Source organism: Oncorhynchus keta, chromosome 2 (genome assembly GCF_023373465.1).
Source record: "Oncorhynchus keta strain PuntledgeMale-10-30-2019 chromosome 2, Oket_V2, whole genome shotgun sequence".
Taxonomy (NCBI): Eukaryota; Metazoa; Chordata; class Actinopteri; order Salmoniformes; family Salmonidae; genus Oncorhynchus; species Oncorhynchus keta.
This window is the reverse complement of record NC_068422.1, coordinates 72,114,510-72,137,469: the sequence shown is the minus strand read 5'-3', so window position 1 is coordinate 72,137,469 and position 22,960 is coordinate 72,114,510. Positions and strand designations below refer to the sequence as shown.

The 22,960-nt window shown below is 39.9% G+C and overlaps 1 protein-coding gene and 1 long non-coding RNA gene across 3 annotated transcripts; one reads left to right on the top strand and one right to left on the bottom strand.

Annotated features, from left to right (window-relative positions):
• Positions 1-469: 469 nt before the first annotated feature.
• Positions 470-18,200, bottom strand: LOC118373585 (uncharacterized). Of its 2 annotated transcripts, XR_008083237.1 has the most exons (3): positions 17,411-18,200; positions 4,020-4,132; positions 470-1,503 (listed from the first exon to the last, which is right to left on the bottom strand). It is a non-coding gene; the product is annotated as an uncharacterized LOC118373585 (long non-coding RNA). The 2 variants fall into 2 exon arrangements; XR_004823446.2 differs by having other exon boundaries at positions 470-4,132.
• A 149-nt stretch (positions 18,201-18,349) lies between these two features.
• foxf1 (forkhead box F1) lies at positions 18,350-22,643 on the top strand. The gene is made up of 2 exons (XM_035759759.2): positions 18,350-19,636; positions 21,442-22,643. Exons 1-2 carry the CDS (start codon positions 18,664-18,666, stop codon positions 21,603-21,605), a joined length of 1,137 nt encoding a protein of 378 aa, XP_035615652.1. The 5' UTR covers positions 18,350-18,663; the 3' UTR covers positions 21,606-22,643.
• The last annotated feature ends 317 nt before the right edge of the window (positions 22,644-22,960 follow it).

The following is a 22,960-nucleotide window of genomic DNA, read 5'->3' as shown; positions in this document are numbered from 1 at the left end:
CAAGTGTAGCCATGAACTCAGTGCTGGACAGACACACAGATTTTCTGGGTCACTAAGGTCCACTGTGGAAAAGAATACAAATATAAACACACTGTCTCACACACACATTCAAAAAACACAAATCTATGTTTTTTTACAGGACTCAAAAAAATAAACACTTTTCCCAAGTCTGTAATTATAATGAACTGTGGAGAGCCTGATTACTTAATAATATGGTGATAAACACAACTATCAATCAAACCGCCTGACAGCCCTTAGAATTCAGGAGAGACTGTCCAAAATAAAAGCTGCCGACTCTCTCATTGTGGCAGTGTGTGTGTGTGTGTGTGTGTGTGTGTGTGTGTGTGTGTGTGTGTGTGTGTGTGTGTGTGTGTGTGTGTGTGTGTGTGTGAGAGAGAGAGGTGGAGACACTGGTCAGTGGTGATGTTCTCCTCTCCAATATAAGGATGAAAGTAAGTAACGGAGGATGAATTGTCAGCTCAAAGCACATATTTATTTACAGAGTAAAACTAACAAGGGCACTTGCTCAAAAACAACAATTGTGCAATCACACAAGCCCACGGTGTCGAAGGCTACAGCGTGATGGTAGGCCAGGACATTGTATTTTAATCACAGGCGTTGGCCACAGTTCCATACTCATTCCAGTTTCAAGTTCAAGATAAAAAACAATGTATTTGGGAGTGCAGCGATTTCTCCTCTAAAGCGTATAACAAGGGATCTTCCAGATATAATCTGTATCTGGGAGAGTCAGAAATCTATTTCAATAAATTATTATTACACAGAAAAATCACATAATTTATGATTGTTGCATGAGACAGAGAAAGGAAATTACTTAATCTCTCCTAATTTCATTGGGAATAGCAAAAAACTGGAACGACTGCAACACAGTCAGCAGAAAATGATGACAAAAATACTATATGTTCGGACTATTAGCAACATATTACACAGTGATAGCAAAAACAAGCTACATACTACAGTACACAGATCATTTCACTCAATGAGTGAATCAGACTATGAATCAGACTTAAATTACAGAATTACACTATTAATCTCATACCTTATGTTTTCATACAGTGCGCTATATTGTAGACATACTCCCTGTTTTGGCTGATCTGTAGCTAGTCTCCCTACAGTAGTGAATAGGTTAAATAAACCCAGTGTAACGGTACAAGAGGTCAGTCACAGTGAGATGAATCAGGGCTCTGCTCTAATACTGCTGCTATTCTCTCTCACTTTGACACTTTTAGAAGACCGTGCCTTATTTCCTTCCTTGCGTGACTCCAGAAGGTAAACACACTGCTGGAGTGACTCATTACAATTCCTCACGTTGATGACCTGATACAAACACAGGCCGGGGTCAGGGGTCAACTAGGAGGATTATGAGACGTTACAAGGTACAGTATGTCTCTCCCCCCCAAGTCGTGTTCTGGGCCCTGACACCCTCTGTTCTCCGAGGAATTCATGGCTTCCTATAGGCAAACCCGCATGCCTGCCCACTCCAGCCTACAGAGAGATAGAGAGGAAAACAGAACATTAGAAAAAAAAGACATTTGAGGTGATGGATCACCCTCTTCACCAGGCCACTTCGGTGAAACAGACAGAATGCTGTCCTGATGAGCGTGTATCTCTTTTCTGCCCAGAGCCCCGGGGCCTGACGAGAGAGAGGGAGCAGCCGGAGGCGAGGTGGGGCGTCTCTGGGCTCGGGTTCGACCGTCTGCGTGGCGTAAATGAGCTTCATCTTGTTTCATGTAGTGGTGAATTGATTTACGAGTAGTGAAAAGCCTGTTTACCACCGCCTGCCAAGTTGCCTTTTCAGGCGATTGGCACTTTTGTAAAAAGGGATCTGGGAGAAAGGCCTGATCAGCACTTTGCCCTCTGCTAAGCCCAGTGTTAGAGGGAGAGGAGGTGGAGATGGTAGTGGAGGGGTCGTAGTGTTGGTGGGGGGAGCAACTTCCCTTCAAAGGCCCCTATCTGAAAAAGGGCCAAACACAATCTAGCATCAATCTCTGTGCTGTCACCCTGCACTCTGCTGCCTTTCCAGCACCATTGTTATAGAGCAGACCAACGGAAAGAGGCCGGGAGCAGGTGGAAATAAAAAGCCCTTTGACGACTGGAGGGGAAAGATTCCTCCTGAGATCCTCACGACATTTACACAAGCCCCAGGGAGCAAGGACTGGCTGTCCACGCCAGTCTGGATACACACACACCGATTCATAGGTCTGGACAAACACACACACTCTGACAGATAGACTTGTACTGTCCAATTTCAGCCGCAAAACCTGTCTGCTTCACACTTTTCAACACCGTCTGGTCTACTGCTCTCAACCAAAGTATTCATCACTTACTGTTGCAGGGTGTTGCTTAGTATCACGTGTTACTAAGTAAAGTTATATTTCAGACCTTCAGTTAACTGGATATACTCAGAATCATTCTGACATGCCTGTGCTGTGCCAAAATATTTACCACATTGTCTTTGCTTTGGTGAGAGGGAACAGTCTTTTAGAATGTACGTAGGATACCCCACACTGCTGCACAGATTCTTGCAGGTCTTTCAGTAGCAGTGGTCTAAGAACTCCCAGTCTTCCACATGGTCTCAGTGACCTCTCTGGAAACCTTGACAGTATATACTGTTTATTCCTCACAGATACAGTGGAAGGCACTTTGTTGTGGGAAGAAATTAGAGACTGTGAAGTCCTCTTCATGGAAGTCGTGGTATAACACTCATCCACACCCAGCCTGCCAGTCCAGACTGCATTACTTTACTCAGGGGAAATTAAAGATGGACGTTTTAGTAGAATGTGTCTCTCCCCCTGACTCCCCTTTTCTGACTCAAACATCCCAATGCATCCCTCTCACCTCACCTCTCTGTCTTTCTTGCGTATCCCCCTCTCTTCTGTTCCAGCTTCACCCTCCTCTCCCCTACCGCATCCCTCTCCTCCAATCGGGATCATGGACTCAGACCTGGTGGGATCCCTGTCATATGATGCCAGTGAAGTGTGATGCTTCTCTGGGACCCCCCTCTGTTCAGGAAATGCTCTTGGCCTTTTCCCCACCCTAGCCTTCCGCTGTGTTACCATTCCAAAGCATTTCTAACTGATTCCGACCACTGCTGGGCCATGGGTTCCCACAGACAAGGAGGATCTGCTCCCCAACTCAAACAGTGGAGTGGAGGCAGGGGTATCATGTTGTGGGCTGCCAAGCCTGTTTATGGCAGGCAGAATAGCGAGGCCTAAGCTTCTCAATAGACAATTACCATCCCCACTTAGCCCACACTCCACAAACCACCTCCACATAGTTTCAATTTGTGGTTTGTATGTAGGTTGATTCTGCTCTCAGGGCGGATTAAATATAGCCGAGGACCGTTACAGAGGAAAACCGTAAGGGACTGACTTGGATTCGGAACTTGCATTGCAGAACGACGTCTCCTATTGTTGTGTACTGTTTGGGAATTCTTAATTGCTTTTTCCGAAGCGGCTCGTCACAGGAAAATCCCCCTTCAGAACGGGAGAGAGAGAGATGGTGGTCTGTGAGTAAACACGCATATAAACACGCATCATATAAACCTGCTTACGCTCCAATCAAAGTCCCATCAGCAACTATCAAAGCCTCTGTAACTAACCTGTATCAGAGCTGGCTGTGGTCTGACTTCCCTCCCTCTGTCTGTTATGTCCTACTCTGACCATTTCTTCTGATTGAGTTCTCCCTGTTGATATATTCCCTGGCATCTGAAACAAACTGCCCTGGACTGGCCCTGTGTTGTGTGTGAGGCTGAGGGAAGGGAGACACCGAAGGAGGTTGCACACACAGTGACATTACCCATTCACTCTCTGCCCTGTGTGGGGCAGGCTGGGAGGCCTCCAGCAGCAATATAGTATAGAGCAGAGTAGAAGCATGCAGTGTAGAACAGTGCAGGACTAAGCAGGGCGGTGGTGAGAGGGGAAATTGTCATCTCATAGCGGTTTCTCTGGTATTCCGCTGGAGGAGAGATTACATCCATACTCAATCTTTTTGATCCGTACCTCTCAATTATCATTAGCACTGTCTGACAGACGCAATCCCCCGGTGGAGGTCTGGTTGTCATAGGAACTGTTGCCATCACTGGAAAACCCTCTCTCTCATCCATCACAGAGGGCTGAAATGGGAAAAAGAAGAGTTGTGTTGGTTATATGAGCAAACTTTCATTAAACTGTACATGATATAGATATGATAAGAAGCAGGGTTGTGAATTATTCAAAGAAACAATAACATAAAAATAAAAAAGGAACACCTGATCATTAAGTAGGTCTATTGAAATTCAAGCCATATTTCAAATGTACTGAAATTCCTTTTAATTTCAAGCTTTTATCGGGAGTTAGGTTGTATAATTTGCTTTCATTTAAATTAACTAGTATAGGATAAGGGACGCTTGATAAATCCCAGTGTCGTTTCATACAGTTGAACTGTTCTGTGGCTCATCAAAGACATTAAAGAAAGGTGTGTATTACATTAGCTTGAGGGCTATTGAGGATTATTATCATTTAGTTCAATGATTATGTGCTTTTAGACTGATTTTAAATTACCAAAATGGTCTGTTGTAGTGGATGAGTCAGAAGAGATGCAGCTCTGGTAGAAAACATGGGCATCAATAGGGGGTTATAGCTGAGAGGTAATCAGACATTAGGCAGCACTCTGGTTTGGTTCAGCGCTATTTAGCTCTAGGAATGGCATACTAAGTTAATAATAGTGTGCAGAAAATGATTGTCAGATGTCTCACTGTTAAACGTTCTTGATTAAAGCATGCAGCTACTGTCCTGACTTGGCAATATTGTAAGGAAGACATAAGTAGAAAATAAACATTTGAAAAAATATATGAAAAATGTTAAACATCAATAGGGACTATTGTACTTTAATTACTTGAGCAACTATATTCAGGTATAGTTTCCAGATCGAGAAACTGGAGATAAGCAAGAATTGACAAAAGCACTTGAAAATAAGTGCAATAATATACAAAACCCTGCCACAATGAAAACAAAATAAAACATTTTTGGTGTTTTTCTTTCTGTTTATCATAATGAGCCTCAAAAAGTCTCAAATTAAAAAAGAATAAGGACTAAATTGTTGTTTTAGTGACCATCTCCTTCCTTATGACGATTACATATTTGTTGTTTGTCTTCTTTTGTCCTATAAACATGCTGTCAGTCAGTGGCTAAAACGTTAATCGCAGATATTTGACATGTTGGAACATTTTCCTTCTCGCAATGACCACATTTGGACAGTTTTGAGTTTGTAAAACTTCTGGAACTGCCAACTCTTCAACACTCGTGTCTTTCAGTCATGTCAAATAATGTTGTGGTAGTGAAACCGAGCTTGTGTGATCACAAAATAAGCCAGAAGGAATTTTACATATGCCTTTATTCATATTTTTTTAAATCCCTGAAAGCCGTATTTCCCTCTGAAGATACGGCTGTCAAAAATATTCAAAGTTCAGAGGACATGAGCACTATGTTACGAATAGAATACGCAGTTGTAGCCTACTGAGAGGAATAAGTGGAGCGGCTTACGGATTGACAATACCTCAGGGACGGTTGGGTGAGGGTTGTTGTTTGGTTGGAGCGCTAAGCTTTCCTGGGAAGCTCGGTGTTCTGACACAGCACCATCGCTGCGCGCACAAAATGACTCATCACTGTATTTGAGGTTTGCGGGTTCCCTATATTTAAGGATAAGAATACAGAGTCTATTGTAGTTTAACAAGCATAAAAAGGAAATAAATTCCCAGTTTCAAATTAGCCAAAACATTATGAGTATAAACAAACTGTGCGACTGAGTTCCAGGGGCTATTTAGAGAACGCATAGGGTGGTATATCTTAGTGTAGCCTATTTTTTTACTTTTATGTAAGAGTTCTTGTTTTGGTTTTGGTTTCTGTGTGATAATTAATCGAAATCCGTTTAATATTCTCTCTCATATTGATAATCATACGAATTGGCCTACCTAACCCACTCACACAAAACATAGGCTATAAACAAATACAGTTAACATGATTAGCTATCAATGTCGTGCAGAACAAACAATGTTAACGAGCTATAAAAATATTAAATTTTCATTATCATGCAGGTTCACCTGCAATGAATGGGAATTATTGTTTTTGATAAGATGTAATGTGACCTTGCATATTTAATTATCGTATTATAAATAGTTCGCTTTCTAAGAGACACTTCAGGTGAATGCAGTTGAAACGGTGAAATATACCTTGATAGGGGAAATGTCAGCACTGAACAGCGCATGACGGCGAATGAGTGTCCAAAACGAAATCCACAATCCAATGTTTCTCAATAAACAACAACAAATAGTCATGCCTACAGAATATAAGGGCACAAATACTGAATGAATGTATTTTCCATCTCTTGAATACTGCAGTTTCAATTACATTTTGACTTCCAAAACGGGTCACACATTCTCCATTTCATGCGTCTGATCACAAAAACGATCAGTTAATTAAAGGCCCATTGTTCCAAGTTAATTATAATTAATGTCAGTAGCCTCAGTCAATGGTTCAAATAAATTGACAAATAGAGATTTCATATAAATCTGTAAATGCAAGATTTTTCAATAGGATAATTTGCCCTGACACCGAACACACAATGCAGTGCAACATGAGATTCCTGTTTTAGTTCGAGACATGAATGATCAATGGACATGTCACACGCTGTAGTAGGCCACCATGGAGAATCCTCGTCTTGGACTCTTTTTGCATGTGAAGCTTTCTAAACAAAGAGATGGAGAGCATGGCGAGGTGATAGGAATATGACTGAAGTGTGTCAGGCACGAGATGAATATGTGCCCAAGAGCGAAAATTGACAATTGAACCGAAAGGGTCTGTTGTGTGCCATGTGCTTATTGACTCCCTAATTCGAATCAGAAAAAGTTACTGTTACTGAACCAGTAACAGCTTACTGTGGGATGCATTGCAAATAAAATAGGTCATGCTCATAGGCTAAATGGCAAGCGTATCAGCAACGATATCTGAATACCTTTATCACCGACAACTTCACTAAGAAGATAACGCTATGGAATTAACAGAAAGCTGAAATGGCCTGAAACATCCCACCCTCCACACCACGTTATTTCAAAGTGGAAATGTTGGTCATTTATTGTTGAGATGTTGATCAATGAGATTTCAACCTTTATTCTCCCCCTCAAAAAGACGGACGTTGGTTGATTTCCCAATGTGTTATCACTATGCTTTAATCCATCTAAAAGCACAACCAAATGAATGAAAACAAAACAATGAATGATTTTTTATTTCGTTGTCATCTAAATGTCGAGAGTTTGGGGCTATAAGGTTATATGTTCAGTAATATGACACAAAGATAGATAATTGGCTTTAAAGTTCTGAAATCTCATTGGTTTGAATGGTGTCAGCAATTGTTTTAAATCTAGTATTCTTTTGAACTTAACATGAATTGGGGTATTTAGAGTACTATACAGGTAGAGAACATTGAACAAGAACAAGGCTGAGACAATAATTACATTTAGACAAAAATGCAGATAGAACCTCATCTTCCCAAGCTCTCCATGTGTTATCACTGCACTTTCAACCACTTAAAAGCACAACAGTTCAAATGGGAATACATATACTTTTTTGTACTTATACAACTGCTTCAATCATTATCAATGTGCTTCATCTAATAGCACAACCGAATGAGCTGGATTGTATTTGTATTACATTAAAAGTACATAGTGCAAGTGATCAATGCTGTTTCAGATTTTGCACAGATATTTATATTGTGAAGATCTCCACAGAGCTTGGATTTTGAACATGCTATGAACATGCTATGAACATGCTATGAACATGCACGCTTTCTATGATTACATAATGAGACTTTTATAGTTACAGTAACCTCAAAATGTGGCCATGGATGTGTTACTAATTTTAAGGTTGAATAAAAACTGTTACATTAATTTGTAAGATGGCCTCCATTTTAGGCTATTTACTATATTACACAAGTCATATTGAATTGTGTTAGGTTGGCAAGCAACAAAATAAATGAGACATATCTAATGCTGGGATAGTTTCAACTGAGACACTGGCTTAATCATATTCTTTCACTTTATTGTTGATTTAGTTGCAGATGTGAATTCAACATATATTTGTTAACAAGTTAATATGCTATTTACTGTATTGTAAAAGTGATATTGAATTGTGTTTGGTTGTCAACACAACCAAATGTCAACATTTGAAGGGTATGTATATTTTGTGCCACTGACTTAGTCTGACTAATTCCAGTTTGTCTACAAATTAATAATTATATGTTGGATTCATGACTCCATCTCTACCAAAAATCTAAGTTAAAGAATATGACTAAATCAAATCAAAATTTAAATGCACTTTAATTAAAACAGTTTGATTTAGTCCTATTCTTTAACTTAGTTTTTTTGGTTGAAATGGAGAAGTGAATCCAACATATTCATTATTAACTTCAAGATTCAATTTGATATCAACCAAAGCTTGAAATCCTAGGCCTATTTATTGTCTATTTTTAGTTGATAATATAATAATAATATATGCCATTTAGCAGACGCTTTTATCCAAAGCGACTTACAGTCATGTGTGCATACATTCTACGTATGGGTGGTCGAACCCACTACCCTGGCGTTACAAGCGCCATGCTCTACCAACTGAGCTACAGAATTGAAACAATAGATGTTGATGACTTCACAAATGCTATATAGGCCTAAATAGTCTCATTGATGATGTATGAGTATGGTTACATTTCATTTGCTCTAACTACCCTTCAGAATGACTTCAATAGCAACAGTTTATATATTTAGTTAATATATATCTCAATAGTCATTATCACTATAGCACATTGGTAGTAGTCAATGGAAAATATCAAATCTAAGCTGTGCTTGGTTAAAACACTGGATGGGAGATCTAATAGATCGCTGTAGACAGATCAACTCTCCTGTAGGAGGTGCTGCCCAGCCTATTGTTTTTTTTCTTCTGATAGTGGATATAATGTTGAAGATTTGATGTTATTTCAAAAGGTACAAATTCAACATATTTTATAGAAGGTTTGTCTATGTTGAAAATTGGTTACCATGATGACAATTATGGTAACCCGTACCCCCTGTATATAGCCTCCTCATTGTTATGATAGTGTTACTTTTGATTATTTTTTACTTTAGTTTATTTGGTAAATATTTGTTTAACTCTTCTTGAACTGCACTGTTGGTTAATTAAGGGCTTGTAAGTAAGCATTTCAAGGTAAGGTCTACCCTTCTTGTATTCGGTGCATGTGACATAAAGTTTGAATTGTGTGGTTGAAATTTCACTCTCAAATCAACTGTTTATGTTCATGACTTTTTGCAAATCCAATGTATTTTCCAGGAAGATTCAACGTCACAATATGTTGTCAAATGACTTTGAAACAAAGTTGACTCAACCAGTTTGTGCCCAGTGGGATATGGTGAATTCGTTTTCTTCATGATAGATGTGTGTGCGTCCTGTTGTAGCCTATATACCGTGGGTAGTGTCCTCGGTATCGTGGGACACTGGAGTTCCAGCGCCAACAGGACTCCCCTCTCCCTCGCCTTTACTCACACCCGCGCGCGCCTTGGAGGTCCAGCAGCGAGATCTTGGCAAGTAGATTAAAAAGTCGTAGAACGCGATTCTATAGTGCTGTTGATTGCATGAAAGGGTGGGGCCCCTCAACTATACCGTTCAGATCAATGTAGAGGCCCAATGAGCGCAATCAGCGGTCTGCTAGCAATCCAGTCCTTTCTCATTCACATAAACACCACTTGAACAAAAATATACACGGCCACCTACCGCGCCAGAGAAAGTGATGAGGGGGGTGCACACACCTCGACATTATACTGTTTTCAATTAAAACGACAACGCTAGATGGCCTAAGCGACGCATGAGACAGAGATATCTAGTTTCAGGCCATTGGAAATGGAAATCTGCAGTAATGTATATACTGATGATGCATTGTTCCGAAAATAGCCAAGAGTGTAAAAGGGAATCAACATGGTTTGTGTTATTGGGACAATGACAGGTGAAACGTCCCCCAAAATTGCTTAAAATTCAACTTTACATTCATGTGTATATTTTATATTGTGTATTGGCCATTAAAGTAGATCAGAATATTACTGAAATGAAAAATTGTTGTTGATATTACAACGATGTTCTTAAATTTGGCTAGTCATAAAACAAAGGGGGGGAGGAAACAAATGAGCATACCTTTGCTGATTTCGTTGTTGGATTTCAAATGGTACATTAACAAATAGGCTACACATGTGGGCACGGAAAGTGTGAATGAGTATTTTCATTGTAATGTATCAAGATATCTGCAATCGTTCTTAAAAAACGAAATCCTTATAGGCCTTGGCCAAATGATGCATTGTATAATGATTGTTCCCAGCACATGCCTTTTAAAACAAAGACAACATTTTCAATTGTTGAACTATTTTCCATACAGTGCATTACAGCAACATAATGTGCATGTTATATGTACCCTACACGTATCCTACTGGCATTGTACACGGGATGCTCCTGTACGTAATTAGGCTACATATGCGCTCAGTCGGGTAATACCGTTATGTGCATCTTTTGTCAAAATATTGTCATAGAGAGGACTTTGTTACCATGTTTCCCTTTAACTACTTCTTAAGAAATATATAACATGTAAAAATAGGACAAAAGTATATATACCCATAGGCCTACATATTTTGACAATATGGATAGCCAGGTTTAACACATGTATTTGCCTTGGCATTCTCACGCGAAGGCCTGGGTTGCATAACATGCACAATATGTGTTTCATTATAAATATTACAAATATGTGTATTTATATCTTGTAAGATACAATATGTTGGTTTCAGGATTTCAGAAAACAAATTTTACCAAACTATTCTTTCCATTGTTGTTCAAATTGAGATACTGTATTAATTTAATAACCTTTATTTACTCAGAACTATTTTGAGAATGATATATCTACATTTAGCAGCACCTTCAGAAAGTATTCACACCTTCCCTTGTCCACATTTTCTTGTGTTACAGTCTGAATTTAAAATGGATTAAATATAGATTTTTTGGTTTTGTTACTGGCCTACACACACACACACACACACACACACACACACACACACACACACACACACACACACACACACACACACACACACACACACACACACACAATAACATCAAAGTGGAATTATGTTTTGGAAGTTTTTGGAAATTAACTAAACATGAAAAGCTGAATTGTCTAGAGTCAATAAGTATTCAACCCCTTTGTTTTGGCAAGCCTAAATAAGTGCATAAAAATATGCTTAACAAGTTGCATGGACTCTGTGTGCGATAATAGTGTGTTACAAGATTTTGACTACCTCATCGCTGAACCCCACAGATAGAATTATCTATAAGGTCCCTCAGTCAAGCAGTGATTTTCAAACACAGATTCAACTACAAAGACCAGGGAGGTTTTCCAATGACTTACAAAGAAGGGCACCTTTTGGTATATGGGTAAAAACATGGTGAAGTTAATAATTACACATTGGATGGTGTATTAATACACCCAGTCACTACAAAGACACAGGTGTCCTTCCTAACTCAGTTGCCGGAGAGGAAGGAAACCGCTCAGGGATTTCACCATGAGGCCAATGGTGACTTTAAAACAGTTATATAGTTTTATGGCTCTGACAGGAGAAAACTGAGGATGGATCAACAACATTGTAGTTATTTCACAATACTAACCTTAATGACAGAGTGAAAAGAAGGAAGCCTGTACAGAATAAAAATATTCCAAAAGATGCACCCTGTTTGCCACAAGGCACTAAACTAATACTGCAAAAAATGTGGCTAAGCAATTCAACTTTATGTCCGGAATACAGTGTTATGTTTAGGGAAAATCTAATACAACACTGAGTACCACTCTCCATATGTGCAAGCATAGTGGTGGCAGAATCATGTTATGGGTATGGTTGTCATCATTAAGGGACTGGGCAGTTTTTCAGGATAACAAAATACAGAATGGAGCTAAGCATTGGACAATAACCTAAAACACAAATCTACACTGGAGTTGCTTAACAAGACAGTGAATGTTCCTGAGTGGCAAAGTTACAGTCTTGATATAGGGTTTTTCTTTATTTTGATTATTTTCTACATTGTTGAATAACAGTACAACATTAGACACACCTACTCATTCAAGGGTTTTTCTTTATTTTACTATATTTCCACATTGTAGAATAATGGTGAAGACATCAAAACTATGAAATAACACATACGGAATCATGTAGTAACAAATAGATTCAAATAGAGACTCTTCAAAGTGGCCACCCTTTGCCTTGATGACAGCTTTGCACACTCTTGGCATTCTCTCAACCAGCTTCATGATTTAGTCACCTGGAATGCATTTAAATAAACAGGTGTGCCTTGTTAAAAGTTAATTTGTGGAATGTTGTTCCTTCTTAATGCGTTTGAGCCAATCAATCAGTTGTGTTGTGACAAGGTAGGGATGGTATACAGAAGATAGCCCTATTTGGTAAAAGACCAAGTCCATATTATGGCAAGAACAGCTCAAATAAGCAAAGAGAAATTACACACCATCATTACTTTAAGGCAGTCAATTTGGAACATTACAAGAACTTTGAACATTTCTTCAAGTGCAGACGCAAAAACCATCAAGCGCTATGATGAAACTGGCTCTCACGAGGACCACCAAAGGAAAGGAAGATCCAGAGTTACCTCTGCTGCATATGATACATTAATTAGAATTAACAGCACCTCAGATTGCAGCCCAAATAAATTATTCAGAATTCAAGTAACAGACACATCTCAACATCAACTGTTCAGATGAGAATGTGTGAATCAGGCCTTCATGGTTGAATTGCTGCAAGGAAACCACTACGAAAGGAGAGTGATGGAGTGCTGCATCAGATGACCTGGCCTCCACAATCACCTGACCTCAACCCAATTGAGATGGTTTGGGATGAGTTGGACCGCAGAGTGAAGGAAAAGCAGCCAAAGTGCTCAGCATATGTGGGAACTCCTTCAAGACTGTTGAAAAAGCATTCCAGGTAAAGCTGTTTGAGAGAATGCCAAGAATGTGCAAAGCTGTCAAGGCTATATATAGTAACCAGTCAATTTTGGACACACCTACTTTTTATTTTTTTACTATTTTCTACATTGTAGAGTAATAGTGAAGACATCAAAACTATGAAATAATACATATGGAATCATGTAATAACCCAATAAGTGTTAAACAAATCAAAATATATTTTAGATTCTTCAAAGTAGCCACCTTTTACCTTGACAGCTTTGCACATTCTTGGCATTCTCTCAAACAGCTTTACCTGGAATGCTTTTTCAACAGTCTTGAAGGAGTTCCCACATATGCTGAGCAATTTGGCTGCTTTTCCTTCACTCTGCGGTCCAAAAAAAAGTAAAAATAAATATATATATATATATATATATATATATATATATATATATATATATATATATATATATATATATAGTACCAGTCAATTTTAGACACACCTACTCATTCAAGTTTATATATATTATACAAATGGTAGAATATTTCTTCCACTTTTTGACAGAGTATTTTTTGTAGATTGTTTACAAAACAAAAATACAATTACATCAATTTTAATCTAACTTTGTAATAACAAAATGTGGAAAAAGTCAAGGGGTGTGAATACTTTCTGAAGGCACTGTAATGACATTTGCATAGTACTAGCAATGTGGGCTTTACATTAGGTTATTTTGTGTGATCACGTTGGTTAATTGACCAAGATGCAAGAGCCCATAGCCCAGAAATGGGTCAAATAAGAGAAAGAACAGAATTGCAAAGCGTAATTGATATTCTGCAGTAAATCATTGAATAATATTTAGGCATGGCACAACTATACAACATTTTTTTGAAGCATTATCCTATATTTAGCATCAAAACAAATGAATCTCTTGACTTTTAGAAAATGCTTTACTAAGTAAACAAAGCATAATTCCAAATCATGCACTCAAGGTTCTCTTCTAAAATCCTGAGGCGTGCAAAGAAGCGACTTCAAGTGCATCCAGGTCCAATGAACTAGCGGCTCTAAGGTGAAGTTATACATTTGATCGATCAATCCGTCACAAAGCTCTCCAAACAACTCTGCTGCAGCCTTCTGGTGACCCTCTCCGTCTCCCCTCCAACACTGAAGCGGGTAACAGACTGATTTCTCAGTGTCGAGACCGTCATTTCAGTTTCTAAACAAACTCAGGACTAATTTTGTTTATCAATTATATATTCCCAAATGGTCTATAAGACTAATTACAACAGTAGTTTGTTAAATGTCCAGTAGCCTACACAGTTTTTTTTTAAAAAATGGTCCCTTGATCAAAAACAATTAATTTATGTTCTGGTGTCTCGTTTTCCCATCACCAAGTTTTCTGAATGGTAATGGCAGCTGCAAAAAAAAACTAAAAATAAAGATTAAATAAATAATATTTATATCTAACAAAATATTGTTATCAGATTTGGCATTCAATGGTTGTGGTGGGTAAAACAGTGTGTGACATGCTGAGGTTTCTCTCTTACAGCATTGTCGAGGAATCACCTCACAGTCATATTAACTAAAGAAAGTAGCAGTTCTAATGTATAATTGGGTGAGTCTTGGACAAGCTATGATACTTTATATCATATAGCCTAAGACTAATTCAAGGTTTAGGCTGAATTACAATCTCCCTCGCAGTGAATGCAAGACAAATCAGACTCCGAGTGTATCACTGTACAGTGCACAGCTTCAGCAGTATGCCTATCACCGTTGATTGAAATGTCCAGGCACAGAGTGTTGTAGTTGTACAACAAAAGTTGCTAAAATAAAGGCCATGTGTTTAAAATGTGTGTTTGGGTAAGTGCATGCTTATAAGACGAGGATCTTGGGATGGTATATCCTCGTCTTCGCTGAGATCTGTTGCAAAAGGGATATCTAATGTATATAATCTATATTCATAGCCATTTCAACATACAGACAAAAATGCAATACCACCCTCAATAATATAATGCATCATTACATCCATGTAAAAGAAAAAAGAAAATAGGCCTTTGGGTCAGATTTCGTCGATTGGATAACAGTAAGACCATTTGGAGAGGCTTTCTGTTGAGACACGCATACATGCTGGGCTGGCCGAATGATGTGGAATTCCTCCACCTAAGTGGTCGAACATTCCTGAGGATGCAACGCTGTCAAATATTTCATTCGAGGACGTCATGGAAAAAGTACATGAAATAAACTAGGAGGGGCAAGTGGGAAGTGGTGACCTCGGATTGCCGTAAAATGACGACAAAACACAATCCTGCAACAGTGACATTACCAGAGTAAATATATACCATTAGAATTAACCCTTTACTCAATATGTCCATGTAACATTTAGGCTCCATAACATGGGTAAGGCGGTAAAGCATGTTAACTAAGAAACATATATTCCATAGAAGATAAATATGGCCAAAGGGACTTCAGCCAATGTTAGTTATGCAATGTACTATGGAAATAAATCAATAGAATTTAGAGGACACCATAAATCGTTTAAAACCACAGTAACAAAAATTTGACTGACGGAAAATCGTCTATAATATCAACTGAGAGTCCAGAGGGACCCTTAATAATTATGCGTAGCTGTCAACAGCTTTTTGCAGAGGGGTTTAACAACGCGCCACTCATCGGCGCGTCCCCCTTCAAAGATCAATGGAGCAACTCGCGTCCAACTAGTTTGGGTAAACATTTAGGGATCGATTAGCCGTGGACATTAGTTTTTCAAAGTGTATGTCAAAGACGAGTGGCGGGGTTAAAGTGTGTGAAAGGGCCATTCGGCGTGGGGACGGGCACGACGTGTTGAAACAAGGCGTGATTCTCGGAATGAAGTCATCAACGGTAATTAAATGCAGGGGGAAAGAGAGAATGCAAGCTCGCCTGCCCCCTCTCTCTGCGCGCTGGGTGGTCCGCTCCCCTGATAAATGCGTGGGCCTCATTCCAAGCGAGCGCCCTGTGTAGGGACCGGTTAAAACAATACTACTACCTATATACATTTCTTTACTTAGGTTTCAAACTCAGCCGCAACAGCAAATCCCACCATTGTACCTCTCGCATGGCCCGTGTAGTTGACAACGGAGATTTGTATATTTTCTTATTTGCTTTACCCTTTGGCAAAAACGTCACAAAGGAGCCAAGCCAACAACGGCATTTACGGGTTTTTGTTGGAACACAGGCTGTCCTTCAAATACATGTTGGCCTGTACAGCTTCAGAACATCATCTTAAATAAATCATGTCATTTTAATGTGGCCTTAGTTTTCGAAGTTTGATCAAATGAGTAGGCCTAAATAGCCTACAATATCCTCCTGTAGACGCATATTTGTAGGACCACGACATTTATTTGTAGAATATAATTCCAAAGACATAAAAAATCTTAGTCAAGAAAAAACAGTAGCCAGTATAGCCTACTTGTATGACCCCCAAAATGTATTATGACATTTTGTATTTACAATTTGCCAAAGTATCTGTGACTGATTTGCGTTATTGAATATCCAATATGTGCATTAATTACAAGATTGTAAAAGCATAAAATTATCTAACAACCCGGCAAACCAAAACAGCAGAACCACCGCGAGCCAGCCAGGAGAGTGAACCCGCGCATCAGGAGCGCCTGAGTGAGGGTTGAGGGGCTGAGAGCTTGTGCGCTCTCCGGGGAACAATGAACAGTCTACAATCAACAGATTTAGTCTATGGACCGGCGGCTCTCCACTACACATATACATATATCCTAGCGGTTCAAGGCTTAAATGAATAACCAGAAACTGGTCACATTTAGAATGGTGGACGAGGTACAATGAAGCGCTTGAAGACGTAGTGTAAAAAGTGCTGCTCAAAAACAATACATTTTATGAATGTACTTATTTTCTTATTCTAATTTTCCAAACGATAAGCCTGAAAATTATGAGCCTAAGACAGGTCTTTGTTAATAAGGAATGCGCTTTGAACTTTTCAAAAAGGAAAATAAAGTAGACCTATGTGCTACATCGCTTAACTTTGTAACTCAGATGATATTTGTTATTATTTTTATATGACACTATAGTCTGGTTAGGCTGCCCACCACATTACAATCAATTTATATTTTATCTTTATTTAAATAGGCAAGTCAGTTAAGAAAAATCGTATTTTCAATGACGGCCTAGGAACAGTGGGTTAACTGCCTTGTTCAGGGGCAGAAGGACAGATTTTTACCTTGTCAGCTCGGGGATTCGATGTTGCATCCTTTCAACAAGTCTAACGCTCTAACCACTAGGCTACCTGTCGACATGACTAATGAGACCATCATATGGCGTCCTATCTAATCCGCAGGCATATCGCTTTCTTGTTTTAACTGACAAAAGTTGAAAGTGACTTACCTTGATTCGAGCACCATTCTGAGGAGAGAGTGTTTGGTGGGCGTCGATCTAAAGTCCTCAGCCGAGTTTCAGTGCTCAATGTTCGGCTGGGCTCAGAGCTCTTTCCCCCAGTTTTCCTGTGTGAACATAATAATTATACATGATTGAAATCTCTTTCTGCATTTACGTTGAAAAGTCCTATCCATACACAAGGAGCTGTCTAAAACGGACATAATGCATCAGATTGAGTATGAGCTGATCTAGCGGGGCTTTTTGCTTGATTTTTTATTTAAAGAAGGCCAGGGAAAATGTTTACATTTTGCTGTATAAACATCCTGCCCATGTTCCTGTCTATCTTTTAAAGAAATCAGCTGCGTGGTCTTGGAATATGGGCATTTTCTTTCAAATAAGCGTATTTTAAGCAACATTTTAGACATACTTCACACTTTAGTAAGTCAAAGTCAGTGAAATGTGCTATGGTGAGGTTGCTGTATCTGACAAGTGGAAAACCAGTTTTATATATCACGGTGGTTGTGCATACAAGCTTAGTAAAAACATACATTTTCAAAAACACTGTTTAAGTAATATTGTCGTTGCGGAAATAAAGACTATTCAACTTTGCAAAGTTCTAGCATAGCCTGTAGGCTGTTGTATTAGGCTACCATTTACATTCTGAAAGATGTTCTAGTAGGCTATGTCCTATATTTGAAAATAATTCCTGTTTCACGCCATGCAATTAAAAAATGATATTTTTCTGTTCAATAACATGTAATTTTGAGTGTTAAGAAAGATCAGCTTCACTGATTCTGAGTTGGGGAAAAAAACTGCTCCCATACAAACTAAAGCCAGGCAGATGTGTGTGAGTGGGAGGGGACTGGGCGGGCCCGGTGCGCCAATGACGTCCTGGTGGTCAAGAGCTCGAGCTAGCAAGGCGCTGATGGCAACGGATAAGTAAAAGGCGAGCTCCTCCGGACGCACCGACAGAAGTTGAAGTAGCTCCCGTTTCTCCCCCATTTGAATTTGGACACTCGCTACGGGTTTCAGGGTTCACATTGGCTAAGGAATTTAGGCACCAAAAGGAAGAGCGCAATAACGCACGGTTTACAGAAATTCAGCTTTGCATTTGACCGTGCGTAGTTCAACAGCATTGAGATTATTGGTAACCATCTTAAACTTTTATTTGATTATTTATACGAAGTTTCTAGTACTACTTCAAAACGAGGGCGTGGATATTTTTGTTAAACATTTTTGTCATTGCGCTGATAGTCTAACTAATGACGGCAGAGGTCCAGCAGCCACCAGCGCAGACTCCTGCCCAGAGCAGCCCGATGTCTGCCCCGGAGAAGCCCCACGGACAGACCACTGTGATGGAGACCGCCTCCTCCACCACCAAAACCAAAAAGACCAACGCGGGGATCCGCCGTCCGGAGAAACCCCCATACTCTTACATTGCGCTGATAGTCATGGCTATCCAAAGCTCTCCCACCAAACGCCTGACGCTCAGTGAAATTTACCAGTTCCTCCAGAGCCGCTTCCCATTTTTTAGAGGCTCTTACCAAGGATGGAAGAATTCCGTGCGTCACAACTTGTCCCTGAATGAGTGCTTCATAAAGCTGCCCAAGGGGCTCGGACGGCCCGGGAAGGGCCACTACTGGACTATCGACCCAGCCAGTGAGTTCATGTTCGAGGAGGGATCCTTCCGCAGGAGGCCGCGGGGCTTCAGGCGTAAATGCCAGGCGTTGAAGCCCATGTACAGCATGATGAACGGCCTGGGATTCAACCACCTCCCCGAGTCCTATAACTTCCAGGGGAGCGGCGGGGGCCTGTCCTGTCCGCCCAACGGCTTGTCTCTGGACAGCGGGATTGGGATGATGAATGGACACTTGGCAGGCAACATGGAGGGGATGGGTCTGGCCGGGCACTCCATGTCCCACTTGTCGGCCAACAATGGACATTCCTACATGGGGAGCTGCACAGGATCCACGGGGGGCGAGTACCCCCACCACGACAATTCAGGCTCGCCCCTCCTCACCAGCGGGGGAGTGATGGAGCCGCATCCCGTCTACTCAAGCTCGGCCTGGGCTCAAGCGCCTTCATCCTCTCTGAATAACGGAGGTTCTTACATCAAGCAGCAGCCACTGTCTCCCTGCAACCCCGGGGCGAACCCGCTGCAGCCCAGTTTACCCACGCACTCTCTAGACCAGTATAATCTTCATCAGAACGGACACAGTAACACGGATTTGCAAGGTAAACTAACATCGCCAAATGATTACGCATGCATTTTACAGTCAGTCATACCCAATAGCCTAAAATGTGTGCGAAATAAACACTAAGCCTAGGCTATAGCCCACTAATTGCTTTGAACCAAATCCAAAACTTCTAAAGTAAATTATAAACGAGGTGAAGAAAAATGAAAATATATAGGCATATAGAGAGAGCATTGTTTCACAGAAAGCAGATACAAACGAAGATTACATTACTGATATTGGCCAGCTAGATGCAAAGGTCGTCACCTACTGCAATCAGTTCAGTAGGCAAAGATAGGGACTGGGCATGCTCAGTGCATTTGTTTTTACATAGGCCTACAACTCCAATATGCCACAGTTTTTGGCGGACAATATTGGTAGAAATAATGGTTCTGTTGTCTTGGAAATAAGGAAATGGACGCAAGAAACCATCGTCGAATTATCTAGCAAGGAGGTTAAGTAATTCAGTTTCCTGTCCTCATTTAACTGGCCAAGGAGTGGGACAACAGCGGGTTTAACCCTCACTCTGTTTTCCTATATAAATTCCTGGAGGTGGTCGGCACGTCTTCTGGGACAAGTGTTGGTGCCAATCTAGAGACAAAAACAACAAGCGCGAGCCGGAGCCAGCCAACTCAAGCCCTCGAGGCACCCGGTCCTCCGGGATTTGCGTGCGAGCAGGCCACTGCCAATTAGAACTATCCCACCCTCGAGATCTCCAGACGGTTCTCTGCCTCAACAGTTCCCTACGACAGCTCCAATCAGAGGGGTAGACAGACCGGGGTTTTCCCAAATTAAATGAAAGATTATCTACCCAAATTACAATGAATTGTTCTTGAAAAGGCAATTTAGGATGAATTTATCCTCTTTAACAATATTATTCAATCGACTTTTATATCATAGTATAATTATATTACAATATAGGCTAGATAATGCAATGCACAATATTTCAATTCACCCTATAAATAACAAATTAGTCCAACACCAAAAAGCTCAGTAGACACTTTTGAAAACTGTTTAAAAAAAAAAAACATTATTTCTACAGATAAAGGTAAATGTGTATTAAATTTAGGGCTATATGCAATCACCCAGTGGCAATACTAGTTTCTTAATTTTCCATGTACCCACAAATATGTATTTCTAACTAATTTGCTACCACCTTTTCTTAATTCAAAAGGCACTCGCATATCTGAGCAATCATTTTGGCAGGTGCATGGTAACAGTTGGACAAGATGAGGGTAAAAGGACACCGCACGCTGCTCTTGATAGTTTCACTGATCTTTAATAAGCTTGCGTATCGACCTCACGGCCTTCGTCAGAGCTTTTGAGTAAAAAAAATATAAAAAAAAATAGCACTCTTATGTAGACCTAGCCCCACCCACATCCGTTCCACGCATCGAAAGGGGTTGGAGGCGAAGGAAGAACAAACAAGTGCTACCAAATATAAGAATGTGAATTTCATAAATATTCGAATAACGTGTGAAAATAAGACTTATTAAACACGTTTAAAACCACAATGACATAGACCTATCGAGCAAGTTTTCATAAATCATTGGGTACCTGTGAGGCCGGTACTTAAGATTAAAGATCCGTGATACTATCGAGAGCAGTGTCCTTTTCCCCTCATCTAATACATTTTCTTTAAAAAGCTGGCCTATATCATTCTCGACTTGTGGTTCTTACTAGCCCATTCATAAAGATAACCATATTGTGTTTGCCAATTGACAGCAACAAATTCATATTGGGTTGAGATGCTATATGGCATAATGCGAATTGAAATATTATTTACTCTTATATCTGTATTCTTAGGTATTCCACGGTACCATTCCCAGTCTCCCAGTATGTGTGACCGGAAGGAGTTCGTCTTCTCCTTCAACGCGATGACGTCCTCAACGATGCATTCGCCCAGCAGCAGTTCCTACTATCACCACCAACAGGTTGCCTACCAGGACATCAAGCCCTGCGTCATGTGACAGCCCTTACAGTGAATAACGGACATCACTGACTTGAGCCACTAAAGCCAAAGCGGCTGCAGGGCTGAGACGAGGGAGCAACCCAACCCTTGGAGGTAGGAGAGAAGGCAGGCCCTGGAGCACGCTGTAAGAGAAGCAACAGTAACGCCAGAGAACCCATAAACTAAACAACTTTTCACACAAAAAAAGGATTTGGTACAGAGACATAAATACTGCAAATACAGATTGTTAAACTTCAATGTTTCTCTCTCAGAAACCAAAAATGGAGTGGAAATATCACAGAACAGCCTTGTGGTGTAGGCCTAAGCTGTGGGCTATTTTCAAGAAATGTCTGTGTGCCACACAAGAGGTAGAAGCAGAGACCGGTCGACACTCACCTTATGCATCTCAACCCCAGCTGCCGCTTGGTACTATAACTCTGCGGGCGGATGACTACCACTTGAGAATATTTTACAATGTACAATAATGTGTATTATTTTTGTTATGCATTCAAAAGATATACTGCGGGGACAATTTCATTGCTCATTTATCCGGGTTAGGCTACTCGGCTCCATCGAAATGATAGTTAGATTTTTATTTGATTTTCTGAGAAGTTTAAACTAAGCTATAGGCTACACCATGCATTAACATGTTTAAATCAACAACAACACGATCTGAATTAAGGAAGAATGAAGGCACTTTTTTTTTTAAATAGCAAAGGGCAACTTCTTATTTATTCTGTGCATATTTTTAATTGTACACTTATAGCCACAATGTTGAAGTATGCTTTATTGGCAATATTTGCCATGACGCGTTCTTATTTGTTCTAAAACGGAAATTGAAGATATAGATGTAAGCACTGTTAGTTACATGTCTATTTGGGTGTATATATCCGTGTAGACACCCGTTATTTTTCAGCACTGTATAAATTGTAAATGATGTTATGCTGAGTATTGGCATACTCGAGTGTCTTTAGATTAGTCTGTATATTACTACACACGATCTGTATACGATTAAACGTATTGGCATGCAGTTTAACTGGCTGAAACACCTATACAATTATTTCTGTTTCCATTATTTTGACACTTCTCGAATGTTCTTTTTTCCCCCTGAGTTAATCTTTTTTTTTTTAGGGAAAATTACACATGCAGATACAGTTCCGTCTATTCCACTGTCTGGTGCAACAGGAAGGCCTTTTAAATATTTTTGGGGATGTTCTATTTTAGTTGTCTTCAAATTCAAAATCTATTCGTCATAAGTCCTTAATTAATTTAATCAACCAAATATTTTCATGTGAAAATAGGCCACATATTTAGGAATTGATTCAGGTTTAGACAAGAATAGGCCTATAGGTGAACACAATTAATAGGCTACAT